The sequence below is a fragment of the Dipodomys spectabilis genome, unplaced genomic scaffold, assembly GCF_019054845.1.
Source record: "Dipodomys spectabilis isolate Male_0828 unplaced genomic scaffold, ASM1905484v1 ptg000032l, whole genome shotgun sequence".
NCBI lineage: Eukaryota > Metazoa > Chordata > Mammalia > Rodentia > Heteromyidae > Dipodomys > Dipodomys spectabilis.
The window spans coordinates 1,299,241-1,314,142 of NW_024870709.1; the positions used below are offsets into that span (position 1 = coordinate 1,299,241).

At 37.1% G+C, this 14,902-nt stretch overlaps 1 protein-coding gene across 9 annotated transcripts in view; it reads left to right on the forward strand.

Moving 5' to 3' along the window:
* Positions 1-14,902, forward strand: part of Grik1 (glutamate ionotropic receptor kainate type subunit 1) — a 342,565-nt gene that overhangs the window by 288,039 nt on the left and 39,624 nt on the right. For 4 of the 9 annotated variants that reach the window (XM_042676851.1, XM_042676853.1, XM_042676854.1 and 1 more), the window contains 4 exons: positions 744-788; positions 6,616-6,729; positions 8,289-8,492; positions 9,256-9,479. In XM_042676851.1, the coding sequence (XP_042532785.1) occupies positions 744-788; positions 6,616-6,729; positions 8,289-8,492; positions 9,256-9,479 (587 nt within the window). The remainder of the gene's footprint in view (positions 1-743; positions 789-6,615; positions 6,730-8,288; positions 8,493-9,255; positions 9,480-14,902) is intronic. The other 5 variants (XM_042676852.1, XM_042676855.1, XM_042676860.1 and 2 more) reach the window with 2 other exon arrangements.

The window sequence follows — 14,902 nt, forward strand, 5'->3', positions numbered from 1 at the left end:
CACTATTACGCACACTTTGTTGGTATTTTTCCATCAAAGGCAAAATCGAATAAGATGAAAGTGTTTTCTGTTTGTTTCTTATTTCTTCATTGTTCGCAATAACTTTTCTTTCTTCAGGTGACTTGGGCTCAATTCCTAAGAAGGCTGATTGGGCCATGGTAGCCATGGGAAAAACCAACACATCTGTGTCAGGAGCCAAAGAAGGACAGACCTTTAATCTTGTCATGTCAGCCTTTCTCATGGTCTTCAGGGAGAATTACTATTCTTTTAAAAGCTCACTTTTTTGTAGTTGCACTTAAATTTTTATGCCTGGGAACACATAAGCAAAAAACAAGCCATCATACATGCTTTTTCTTCAATAGTAGTGTATGTGTATGTGTGTGTATGTGTGTGTTGATTTGTTGATTGACTTATTTTGTTACAAATACTTTCAGCAGAAATTAAAATTTTTCTTCTTATAAGAGATAATGATGGTCTTTAAAGCAACAGAACAAGTATCTATATTTAAAAGTTATTTTTGTTGTGCAAAAGGAAAATTAACAATGGAGTCTTAGCACCAAGTAATTCCTAGGACAGCCAAGTTATAATCCATCTCTTAAACTGTGTCAGGCTTTATGTTCAATGATGATGCAAAATTCCAAAGACTAGGTGAAGAATCTGCCACACACCATATTGACCTTTCAAGTTCCATGCTCCATGTTTAATTAAGTGCTGTTTTTATTTTTTCCTCTCTGAACACCAAGGCCGCTGGTGAAGTGTCTAAGCACTTGTATAAAGAGTGGAAGAAGGTTTGTACTCTGATAACAATTGCAGGAAACTTGGGGTGGGGCAGGGAATACCCATGGAAAGCCGGCATCTTTCCAGTTTTGCTTGACCAATAACTCTCCAATGGCAGTGTAGAGGCGAGATTCCACACCAAGGTAAAGGGGGGAATAGAATTTCTGTCAACATCACCCATGAATTGTGAAGGATTAAGGACAGATTAACGTTGTCCCCTAAGATGATTTTTGTGTGTTCTGAACAGGACCTGTCTCTGTAAGGCCTGCAAGCAGATGCCTGTAATGGAAATAGACATCTACTCATTTCCATTCCTTCTCAAGTCATGAAGTATTTCCACTAAAAAAGATGCAAGCAACAATGGATTTGGTCAGATAAGCTAAGTCTTTAGAAGACCAGGACATTTCCTTCAATGTCAATAGAAAAAAGGAAAAAAGGAGTCATTTTCAGAAACTCCCCTTTCTATTCTGTGCACTGTCTTACACTTTGTTTCAGAACTACTGTTAGCAGAGGGCAAAAACTTTAGAAACTTTGGAAGGGAAATAAGATTATCTTGTAAATTATACCACCTACAATTTCATAGTATATTATATAGTACCAAATGGCCAATGACTGTGCATAGATTTATATAAACAGATGGTAAACATTAAAAATATTTGGATCATGAAAACATCCCAGTGATAGGCAAACACCATATTGTCTTTCATTCTTCCTTCTCCCTCCTACTATTCTGTTCCTCTCTCTTCCTCTCTTCTTCTCTTACTCACTCTCTCTCTCTCTCTCTCTCTCTCTCTCTCTCTCTCTCTCTCTCTCTCTCTTCCTCTCCTTCCTCCCTCATTTATCCCTCCCTCCCTCTCCCTCAAACTACTTGCTAAACAAGTCTGTTGATTGATGGATAGGTAGACCTTGAAATTACTTCAGGTCCAACAGTTAGTCAGTTTCACTCCCATCTTTCACATTACCAGTTGAGTCAAATAAATAGCTCCTCAAACTACCAAAAGGCTCTCTTGGTAGCACCAAGTACATATACCTAAAAATTTTCCTCCTTCTAAGTTTTAAAAACCACAGATTTGGGGCTGAAGGCATGGCTTAAGTGGGAGAGCACTCGTATTAAGCAGAAGCCTTGAGTTCAAATCCAGTTACTACAAAACAGAAAATTAGTTCTATCAGTTTTATTTTAATTGTCAATAAAGCACAGTATCCAAGATCCATAAAAGTTGAACTAGTTTCTTCCTTTGTAGTAAGCAGATGACCTCACCTGGCACTCCAAAGCAGTTTATTACATTAATCCATCTTGGGATCAAGCACTTTATGCAATGCTGAATTCATTCAAACCAAGTATCCTAGAGAATGGAAGCTAAGCTGGAAATGAGCCAGAGGGAAGGAAGTCTCCCTCCACTTGGCACCAACCACCACATATAGAACACATGAAAACGACCTCACTACCCCTGCCTACTGGTGAACTATAAATGCCATCCATTCTCTGTTATGACTGTACACCTGAAAGTCACAGTAACCTGAGTAGCAGATGTGACCCAATGAGACTGACACACATTGTACTTTCCCAAGGAAGACACCACCTTCAAAGGATCCAATCCCTATCGTATTTAAACTCCAACCATGTTTACTAGCGCCATGGCCTCTTCCAACTATAAAATACATCCCCTGAAATTATTTCCGAGAGGGATCTTTACCAACCCCCTCACTAAGAAATGAAAATAAGGCTCATGACACAGGAAGTAGATGTGCCCTTGTGCATCCTCTTCCCACTGGGTTATTTCCATCTGATAATTTTAGATTTCGTGTTTATGTGAATCCCACTCTAGGCTTGAAAAGTAGATACAAGTGAGCCTTTGGCTGCCCTTTGATGGTGTGACTTTTTTTAAGTTTGTGAAATGTCCTCTGGGCATTCATTTTCAAATGTTCCTTCAGTTGTCCCAGATAACAAATGACTACTGCCTCATAACAGCTTAGACAGAGTGAAAGAAGGCAGGCCAGACAATTTAGCCTTTGAGTGGTCCTCCCCACAAATAATTGATCCACTATCCACCACCTCTCACTGGTAAATTACTGCTGCTTGTTTTCACTCCACAGTTTGAAAATTGAGGTTCTGCTTCCTGAAGGCACTCCTCCAAGGTCGCAGAACAAGACAGAAATACCAAAGTCTAAGCAGCTGGGTCTGCCCAGTACACACACACACACACACACACACACACACACACACACACACACACCCATGTACACACTTAGGTTTGCTGATTAGAAGATTTTTTAAAACAAGAATGAGATTCTTCAGATTACATACGTATTCTGTTTACTTTCCAGGAATAGCTTCACCTTTTATTTCATTTTGATACTCTTCCGTTTGTATTGAGAACCTCTTCTGTTCTACAGATAGTAGGGGGAAAAAACATATTCTCTCTCATTTTATGGAAGAAAATTTGCCCTATTGGGACCTGGGGACTTAGTTGATTGAAATGGCAGCAGCAAACATCTCTTAGCTTCTGTGCTTTGCTGAGAATGGCAAGAGAAATAAAGCTAGATGTCAAGCTGTGGCATAGATTTGTCTACAATTTCAAATTTTATTTTAGAAGTGAATGCTATTTGCAAAACCATTCAGCATTTCTATTTTCAAATATGAAACCTATTTTTAAAAGAGTTTCTTTGAGCTGGGCATGGAGAATCTGAAATTCAGAGCCAACCCGATCTCAATTAGCAATCTAATCTCAAACACAAAATGCAAACCAAAGGACTGGAGACATGGCTCAAATAGTCATTTGTTTGCCTAGCATGTATGAGGCCCTCAATTAATGCCCTAGTACCACTGAAATATGTAAAAAGAAAATCTTACCATGTCCTTTTAATCTTGGGGTGTGCATGTACGTGTGCGTGTGTGTGTGTGTGTGTGTGCGTGTGTGTGTGTGTGTGTGCGTGTGTATGTGTGTGTGTGTGTGTGTATAACTATGAGTTTGGATCTGAGATTTCTTGCTATTTATAAAAAGGAACATTTGGGGTTACATTAGAATATGCATTTCATCTCATTTCTGGAAAGTATTAGACAGCTGGCTAGTTCATTATGGCCAGTTTGTTGGCATTTGTGGAATGACTGAATAAATTTCTCAAAGATATTTAACTAAATAAATAAAAAGTAGTTCCCATAAACACACACACTTGACATTTATTAAAATAACAGTTTAAGAAGACCATCTTCTATGACTTTAAAAAGTGTCCTAAAACAAAGTCGTGTTCACCTTTTGATACTCAGTTAAAAATTAGATGTCCGTTCCCTATTCCTAAATCAAAGTTTAAGTAGAATCATTCCAAAGTCTCTTTATGGAGCTAAGTTAATCACTCACAACTAAAATCATAGATTTAGAATACATAAACAAATGTGTCAATCAACAAATGTATTGTGCTATGATATATGCCACAGCTTGACAGCATGGGCTATGGTTCTAGTAGGAGTGAAATTTGCAAAGGGAGAGAAGAAAAGGTTTCCTGTCCTGAGTTTAATGGGTGCCAGAGGGAAAACTCTTCAATATATCTCCTTTGGATGATGGATAGACATCACTAGGACCCTAGAATATTAAAGGATTATTATCATACCTCCAATATCTTCTGTCTTTATATAGTATCATAATACTCTCTTAAAAAAATTTAAACTCCCAAACCTATCTCTTTACTTCTCAAATCAACCACTCTACATATTCATGTTAATGTTTGATAGTCCTTCATATTTTCTCAAACCATTGATATCTCTAAGAAAGATATCCTTCATGTCAAATTAATTTCCACTGATAAACTTAGGCACTAAACAAAAGCAAAGATAGAAAAACGATGATGGAAGAAGGTTGACAAGCTAAGGTGTGATAATTTAATCATCAGACAGACTCTATTATCTCAATATTGCTGGCAAAAAATTAAGCCACAGAGAGGTTGATTAATTCATCCAAGGCCACACTACAAGAAAGTTGCTAAGATAGGGTCTAGATAAAGAACAGTTCTACAAAGCTCAAACTCTATTGAGCTAGCCAAACATCTTCCCCATTGAAGAAAATATATTCCTGCGCCGATGGATGTATTTAGGGATCAAAAATGAATCCAATCTATCCATTTGACTATGCCCAAGTGTTAATGATCCTAAGCTGCTACTGTTTCTCATGGCTCCTGAATTTCATCAGTTTCTGATGAAAAAAAATTCACAGACAATTCCAAATTCTTTTGCAACAAAGCCAGCTTAAAGAAATTTATTATTAACATTTAGGTAGACATATATGTATAATACTTTTATAGACATCATCTCATTTAATCTTTGCAGTAGCTTTGTAATGAGCTTACAGTTAGAGAAACAAAGTTCAGAGAGCTTACTTTCTTGTCCAAGATTACATGACATAGCAACTGGATGACATCTTTTGTCTGACTTTTCCAGTGTCCCTTTCACATGGCTAGTAGTATTGCCTAAAGACACAGACAAATCCCTCAGTTTCTGATGGTACTTCTCCTGAACTGTCCCAGAGCCTAAAACACCCATATACGAGTTGAGCATCCCTTATTTGAAATGCTTGATGCCAAAAATGTTTTGAATTGAAAGTAGTTTAAAAATCTTTATATATATATATATACATATATATATATACATATATATATACATATATATATATACATATATATATATACATATATATATATATATATATATATAGTGAGACCTCTTGAAATGAGACTCAAGTCCAAACATGAAATTTGCTACTAATTCATAGATATATAATATGTACATATTATTATATAAAATATACATATTATTATATATGGATATATAGTGCATATATGTATACATACATAATATGTATGCCAGTATATATATATTAAAGGTAATTTTGCACAATATTTTAGTGCCCCTATGTTTTGACCATTACCTAGGGTCAGGTGATTTGGAAGAATTTCATATTCAAAGAATAAAAATGTATAATCTCTATTACTACAGGGCCTACTAACGCCAGTAGATCTAGGCCACTAAAGAAAATAGGTCATTATCTTTTTGAAAGAGCAATGGTCTTCACTGAATGTAAATTTCCTTGGTTGGATCTATGATACAAAGATCAATGAGTGATAAGCATGATTATCCTTATGAAAGAAGGTCAAGGTCAAGAAGACCTGAAAAGACAGGTAAATGGATATTGATAACAGAAGTCATTAGGTCCTGGACAGAGGGAAAGCCTAGTCCTACCATGACACACAGACACAGTCACTGTCCAGCATTGTCCCTCAGTGAAAATAGGACCAGAAATGTTGACTTAGCCACACATTTTCTCCCCATCTCATTTCCTTTTGATGTATAATTTCTCCACCCTCCACCAGCTTCCTCCATCTCATTATTCAAAAATTTTAAAGAAAATGATAAAAAAAAATCCCACTTTGGCAAGATATCTTATATTAGTACAATGAAGCCTTCCCGAGGAGAGAGCTTTTTGTCTCTTGTGGTGTTATTCAATGCCTAGAACTGCACCTGACATAGAAGCAGATACTCAACAAATGTATATATTGGGAGGTAAATCTGATAGTCATCTAAGAATTCTTCATTTTTGTTAAAGAAGAGCAATGTATCTCATGAATGACAAAAAAGAAGCCTTACCCTACTACCCCAAATAGCAATTTCCACTATTCTGTGGACAATTCATTCTATGGATTCATTTTCCCACATTGAGTAGCTCACTGCCACCTTCTCCCGCCCCACGCCATAAGCATTTATGCCCCATTGCTGGTATAGAAGGGAACTCTTCTTAGTATAAATGTCCGCACAGACCACCTGCAGCCTCTGATGTACTGTGTTCTGTGTAGATTGGGATTTGGAACTCCAATAGTGGGCTCAACATGACGGATGGGAACAACGACAGGTCCAACAATATCACAGACTCGCTGGCCAACCGAACACTCATCGTCACCACCATCCTGGTAAGCTACCTTCAAGAAGTTCTGCACACCTTCTCTAGATTCCTATGCTAGATCTGGAAGGATTCCTCAACTGTGAATTTTTGTGTTGTTGTTGTGTTTTCTTTTTAGTCTGTCTGAATATATGGAAAAGCCTATGTTTTTATATGCTTCAAACAGGGTTATTACAAGCTCTGACTGTGGCTCTGAAGGCCCCTTCCCTCAGTGCTACTATATCCCCATCCAGCTGACCTTTCGATTTTTCTGGATTGTTGATTGGTTGGGTGGTTTTAACCTAAAGGAGAGGCTCTGGCAAAAGACCAGAGAACTAGGAAGAGAGAGGCAAAAAAATTCTTCCCTAATATTTCCCTATTGTCATCCAATGGTTTCATAAAAACTCCTGTCCTTCCCGAGCCATGGCTTGTGCCTTGTTGTTGGCTCTTCAGCTGCGCTGGACTCCCTCCATGAGCATTCCTCCCTTCTTCCCATCTCAAGGCTGGGTTTTCTTAGGTTCATGAAGGATTGGATCACTGGGTTTCCATATCCAGCCCTGACTCTTACCATCATCTCCCTTTGTTCACACTTCTATAAATCACCCCTGCTGATATCAAACAATCTACTAGGATTCTGATCTCATCCCTTCCCAGCTACCACACGTTAATGCCTATTTTCTCCCCCTTTTCTTTCCTGAGAAAGCTAGGCAGAAGTAACCCTCTCTGAACTCTTCCCATGCAGGCAGGCCTGCCTTATCTCATGCAGTTTGTAGCATAAAGGCCATTGTGTTTGAAATACTTAATATGCAAGAATTGTTCATTCAAAGGAAAAACTTCATTGTTCTTCTATCCATACTTTGGGATACATGTCAATAGCATATCAATTGTTTTAATTTTATTAAACGCTTAGACTTAGGCAAATGAGATTAGCAAGTTTTCAGAGGTATGGTGGAAAGAAGAAGCTCATCATCTGTAAAAATAGGTGATTTATCACATAGGTAGAAAAGTGAAGAATTACCAGATTTGAAATACAAAGTGATTTGCAGTAAGACTATAGAAATGATGCTAAAAGAAAACATAGAAAGGACATACACAGAAAGTAGCAGTAAGATTGAGATGAAATTTTGAAGAGAAAATTAGAATATTTAGTAGACAAGAAGTGTGAAATTTGAGGTGCATTGGCTGATTTTTTTTTTCTTTTGTAAGTGGATGACACTTTTAGGTCAAAATCAAGATAGGGAAAGCCTAGGAAAGAAAGTCTTGATGTGAGCAAAGTTGGAGGTCCTGAGATTTCCATCTTCTCAGACCCAATGACAGAACACAATAATACCTCTATCCCACCATTCACTCACCACACCCCATTGAACAATGAAAGACAAGCTCACATGTGAAAGACAGGAAGGAAACAGCAATCTATGACATTCAGGGAACAGGGAGACCAAGTTTAGTCGAGGCAGAAAGGGAACATGACTTACTTCAGTACTTTGAATACTGAGAATCTTCTTACTATATTATAATTCCTGAAACTACTGCTGGACCAATCCTTCCTTACACGAGAACAGTCTCTTAATTTTGATGTCTTTCATTTAGGAGGAACCCTATGTGATGTACCGAAAATCGGATAAGCCCCTCTATGGGAATGACAGGTTTGAAGGATATTGCCTGGATCTGTTGAAAGAGTTGTCAAATATCCTGGGGTTTCTGTATGATGTGAAGCTGGTCCCTGACGGCAAATATGGAGCCCAGAATGACAAAGGAGAGTGGAATGGGATGGTTAAAGAACTCATTGATCATGTAAGCAAAAATATATCACATACATCTGGAAAAACAGGATGAGAAAAGGAAGAGGGGGGAGATGGTTGAATCAATGTCAAGAGAAATGTTTCTTTTTAAAGCCTCATGGTAATTTTTTTTTTTGGTGCTAGTCCTGGGACTTGAACTCAGGACTTGAGCACCGTCCTTGAGCTTTTTACTCAAGGCTAGCACTCTTAGCACTTGAGCCACAGCTCTACTTCTGGCTTTTTGCTGGTTAATCGGAGACAAGAGTCTCACAGACTTTCCTGCCCGGGCTGGTTTCAAACTGCAGACCTGAGACCTCAGCTTCCCATATAGCTAGGATCACAGGCATGAGACACGGACGGGTACCTGGCTAATGATGTTTTTTTTATGCAGAATAAAACAATTTAGATATGCAATCTCATCTTACTAATTAATATTATGACCAAGTTGCTCATTTCCTTCCTTTTCTACATGCTGTTTTTTTAGATATGTCCTCCTGCATTTTCTTACACTATTTAGAGTGTGTATGTGCGTGTGCGTGTGCGTGTGTTTGTGTGTGTGTGTGTGTGTGTGTGTGTGTGTGTGTAGCATACTTTTTGGCTTGTCTTTACTGATACAGTAGCTGGGAACTTGTTTTTATATTAAAGTCAATTACAGTAGAAACTTCTTGTATGAGAGGCACTGGAGTTGAAAGTAGAGATCAAGGATATTCAGCAAAGTTCAGACATTTGCAGAGACATGAAACAGGAAGCCAAGAATTTGGGACTTGTTTTTACAGAGGGCTGACCTAGCCGTGGCTCCTCTTACCATTACTTATGTGAGAGAGAAAGTCATAGACTTCTCCAAGCCGTTTATGACCCTGGGTATCAGCATTCTCTACCGGAAGCCCAACGGGACCAATCCTGGCGTCTTCTCCTTCCTCAACCCGTTGTCTCCAGACATTTGGATGTACGTGCTCTTGGCTTGCTTGGGAGTCAGTTGTGTGCTCTTTGTGATTGCAAGGTAAGTTTCAGAACACTGAATTCATAAACAGTCTATGTCAGTCCCAGATCTCACAGTTAAGAACTGAAAACACACTCTCTTTTCTTTGTTGTTTGGTTGTTTCTTGCTTACTGCTCTATTCTTATCTACTTTCTATGGAAAAGTCACTTTCTAAACAAATACCTTTTAATTATTCACAAATATACTTTTTAAAAGACAAAAGGGTTTTTTTCACTTTGATTTTATCAGTATTTCAAGCCGCATAAAAAGGTTATTTATTCATTTTCCATGAATGGTAGTATAATAAAAGCAATGACTCAACTAATACATTTAAAATGTTTCATTAAGGAGAGAAAGATTATATCAAGCTATTTGAACTCCTGGGGTATATGGATTAATTAAAAAAATTTAAAAAAACAAAGTTAGCTAGAAGTTATTATAGCAAATAAAAAACACTAGAATAAAGTGATTGGGGAATCCCCCAGGAGTAAAACAATAATAATTTGAAAATTCAACAGAAAGAGGATTTTAAAATAACACTGAAAATTAAGATTACTTCATGTAGAGAGTAGAGGTATGAAATCTTTATACTACCATTAAGGTGATTTGATGTAGGTTTTATTTTTGAAATTTAACTCTTTATTTCACTCTTCTGTTATACATAGTTCTTCCAGGGATTTTTATGCCACTCAGTAAATCATGTATTTTCTAAATACCTTTGATGCTTAATTTTAAATAGGTGTTTTACCTATTGGTTTAAATATTTGATATCCCTAGACAAGACAAGACTTTTTTTTTAATTGCCTTTGTATGTCACCTGTCTGTTTTCAAGTTTTTCACCTTTCAACAAAACTTAATGAACTTTTTCCCTAATCAATTTTTGTTTTCCCTCCAGGAGTTTCTAAGAGAAATATTTCTTCATGCTAGCTCTCTGTCATTGTCCACTGTCTGGTTTTGATTAATGCCAGGTAACTCTTTTCCTGGTGTAATTACTTTAAAAAAATTGGGAAAGATAACCCAAGCTGGGGAAGTATAAACTATCTACAAGGGCAGACGCAGTCACACTGAATAAATGCATGCTCTCAAATGTGGGTATTCATTCAATATAAAGAGAAAATTCTGACGTTATCTATACCTTGTAGTACATGCCATTATCAGTTCTCAGTTTTCATGCTTTTAAGTAATGATTAAAACCCTCTTTCTATACACCTTACTTTAAAAACTAGATTATTGATAGTCTATACAATGATATTATCCTTTGATATTTTAAGTGAGTAATTCACAACCAAGCAACCAAGAGAGATTTTTTTTTCCCTTTAGGCGACCTTTGCCATGTCTGAAGACATTTTTTGGTTGTTAAGACTAGAGACAAAAATTGCAATTCATATTAAATGGATACAGTATGGGATAAAGAGTACTGCTAGACATCCTATAGTATTCAAGGCAGCTATACAGACTCTCTCTCTCTCTGTCTCTCTCTGTCTCTCTCTCTGTCTCTCTCTGTCTCTGTCTCTCTGTCTCTCTTTCTCTCTCGATCACACACACACACACACACACACACACACACACACACACACACAAAGGATTATCAATTCCAAAAGGTCAATAATATTAAAGTTAAGAAACCATGTTCAAAACAATGAATGTATTGCCTTGCAAGTAAAGAAAAAAAGTGAAAATAAGCTTTGGAGGTGAATTTTGTCATTATGGCTCTGAAATTGAGTTTAAGTAAATATTGCCCTAGAAGGACCATGTAATAATTAACCACTAGTTCTTGAACTGACTTGTTTTATTCCTCTGTCTGGCATTAGCCAGGTGACAGAGGACAATAAGAAAATGAGCCTCTACAGCCCAATCTGGAATTCTATATAGTTAGGGATTCGAAGAAGTAGAGCAGCCAAGACTGTTGATGAGCAAGTGAGTGACTTATTGTCATGAAGTTGACCAGAGCTACTAGGAGAAAAATAAATAACACATGTCAGAGCACAACCTCAGAGCACAACCTCAGAGCACAACCACAAGGGACCCTTTTACACTTGACCCTAATTGTGAGTTCAAGTAACATTGTTTTGTCAACAGACTAGGTCAGGAGAAGGTAACATCCAGTATTTTTGCCTTCTCCATTTTGTCTGTTTTTTTTTTTTTTCATCCTTCCATAAGCTCTCAGGGACTTGTCCTCTTATTTATATTTCTGACTTCACACATCTCCCCATCAATGCCATCCACTCAACATTCCTACTTGCAGAATGTATCATTTGTAAACCAGCCCTTCTGTGTTTTGCTTATTCTCCTTGATTTTACCCTTCACCTCCTTTCACTTGCTTGTGGCAGCTGAACACTTAACAATGTCTCTACACCTTTGAGACCATCCACACTCCTACTTAATAAGACTATGAAATGCATTTTGGATGATATTCCCCCAGATAAAATTCTGTATTTCCTATCATTGTCATTTGAGACCATGAACTCACTCAGTCCATACCAAGAAGCTAAGATATAAAATTGTGTTGGTTGCTATTTTAATGGTTTACACTCAAATTTAAACCATTAAATGTAAGTGGGAAATGTAAATGAAAAACAGTTAATCTAATAATGTTTAGCTCTAGAGAGACGTGGAATTTATGTCATGGTGTATTGCATTTTATGTTCTTTTAAAGGGGAAAAATAAAACCCAGCACAGCCTTTAAACCTAATATTCTCATTGGATAGAGGCATTTGTCATTAGCTGAATGGAATTCAATTCATAAAGTTGTAGATATCAAAAGGAAAAGTTATAGTCATGAAGGTAAAAATTTCAGTCATTGTGACTTGTAATACATTTACATATCAGTGTTTAAGATCTGAGGAAGACATCTTTCATGTCTTGAAAACGTATTTAACCACAAGGAATATAACTGGCATATTAATCCCAGTTAAACACACAAGCTAAATAGACCAATGACTCAGATTCTATGTATGTATGTTTACACTGTATGGTTTGTGCTTTTCTTCCTAAAACTGAACAGTATAGGTTAGCATTTGGAAATATATATGTATATATGTATAAGCATATATGTATATGTATATTTATGAGAAAAATGAAGCCCTAAAAAATGGATTCCAAAGATACATAATACAAACTCACTGGTGATATTCCAAGAGCAAACAGACTTTCTCCATTTAAAAAATGACTCATCCTCAACTTCTTAGCGCAGCCCAATACTCATATCATCCATAAGAGAGAACTTCAGTGTGAGCATAATTTTAAATCTTCAAGTCTAAGCTCGCATGTATAAAGACATCATGGTTCCTATCATTTTATGAACTTCCATATTTCAACGTAAGATTACTGTTCTAACATTCTTCTAATACTCTTCTAACGGTAATTGTGACAGAGTCAAAGCACATTGGTACATTTCTCTATCACCTTTCTCTAGAAAAGTCATCATGAATCATGAGAGGATGCAGTTGGAGATTGTCATTGACACAATCCTATTTTAAGACCTCTTGATGTTGACACACTGTCATTCTGGCTATATTTAGATAGGCAGTGGAATTTTGAGCTTAAATATCTACTTACAGGTGACAGGTAGGTCTTTTATATCATAAAAGGCCAGTGATACAGGAAACATTGTGTCTTGGTCTATATGTTCCTCCAAGTCATTTGGAATCTGAGAGAGGAAGAATCTAAAATATGTCTATAGAGCAGGCAGAATCACAGTAATGTTTAGAAAGCTCTCTTCCCCCTGCCCCAACAAACAATTCAATCAATTGCTCACTTACAAGTGCAAAGTATAAAATACTAAAGAAACAAAAGGATACCAAATTAAAAATAAAAGCAGAATTCCAAAGTGGTGTTCATGGCTCAGAGCCCATGTGTAGAGTGGAACAGGGAGATAAATGGCCAATATCAGAAGAGCTGGTGGTTGCTAGGTTTTCTGCTCTATTTGAAACTCTTCTGTGGGATGCACAAGCCTCTTAATGTATTGTAATTCATATTTTCAAATTATTGTACCAGTGACAATGATACTGTTTAAGTAACAGCATCTTTAATGAACATGCTATTTCAATTAGTAGGTTCATTAATATTGGTGTTCATTCCTCCAGCTCAACAAACGACTAGAGTTATAAGAGTTTGTAAATTCAAAACTTAATTATATTGTTGAACTGGTCACTAAAACATATTGGAAAGACAATGTCAACTTAAGCCATCTCCATAACCTTTACTGAACCACCGTAGTCTACCCTGCAGCTGGGTAGACTGGCTTCTGCCCAATTGGATACCAATATGGTTGCTATAATCTTCCAGGCTGTTGCTTTAGTCCCTCTGAAACTCTTTTGGACTGTGTCCAGCAGCTTAGAGAATGCTTTTTCATTAAGAGGATCTCTCTGCCCGGTTCCTTGTACATGATTCACAGTGTGTCCTGCTTTTTTTTTTTTCTTTCTCTAGTTAATATATTCACCTTAGGCCCAGCTCTCCCTGATGTGTCAGCAAGCTGCTATTGTTTACTGCCTGAACCTTATGGCTTGGAGAACATCCTGTATGTTCTCATCGGCCTGATGGTATTTTAACATTCCTCTAACACTCCTGCTTGCATTAAGAGGACCCACTGGCAAATGGCAAAGCTGCTAGTGCTAAGAATTATTGCATTTTAAATCATTTCCCAATCACACTGCTGAGCATCTGATAATATCCCTTTTAGAAAAATAAGCATGTCTTAGCAAGGTAGCCCTTGAGAAAATAACCACAGAGCAAAGACCTCTTCCTAGGGGCTACCGAGGTCAGAAAGGTGCTTAGAAAATAAAGAACTAAATTTGTATTCAGTGCTCCAGATTTTTTTTATTTAAAATACTACCCCATGGAGATACCTAGATTCCTTTTTTTCTTTTACAAATAAGCAGAAACTACAGCCCAAGAGACTGAGTTAAATTGTTCACTTACACTTCCTCAACTACTAATTATCTTTCCAGAAAAATTCCCTGCCTGTAGCTCACCACCTTCCAATACAGCTCTGAAAATGCTGTAGAAAGCACTTCCCACCTACCAAGGGTTGGTGATTAAGCAACTGACAGGCCATAGTTCTCAAAACAATTCAATTAAAAACAAATCAAAAGGAAATTATGAGCTTAGAATCCTCCAGCAAGCCATGCTATGCAGTTAATATTAATGCATTCCTTGGCCTGAGCTATGATTCCTCTAACTGTAAACTTTGTCTCGGCATTGAAAGATTGTGAGTTGTGTTTCTTTATATCATAATAGAAATATCTATCGCAATCTGGACCCAGTGGCTCATGCTTGACATCCTAGCTACTTAGGAGGTGGAGTTTAGAAGGACCACTTTTTGAGGTTAACCTTAGCTAAAAGTTCATGAGATAGCTATCGCAACAAATAAAAGTTAGGTGTGGTGGTATAGGCATGGGGCTATGTACCTATCCTTCCAATTACTCATAAAGTGTAAACAGGA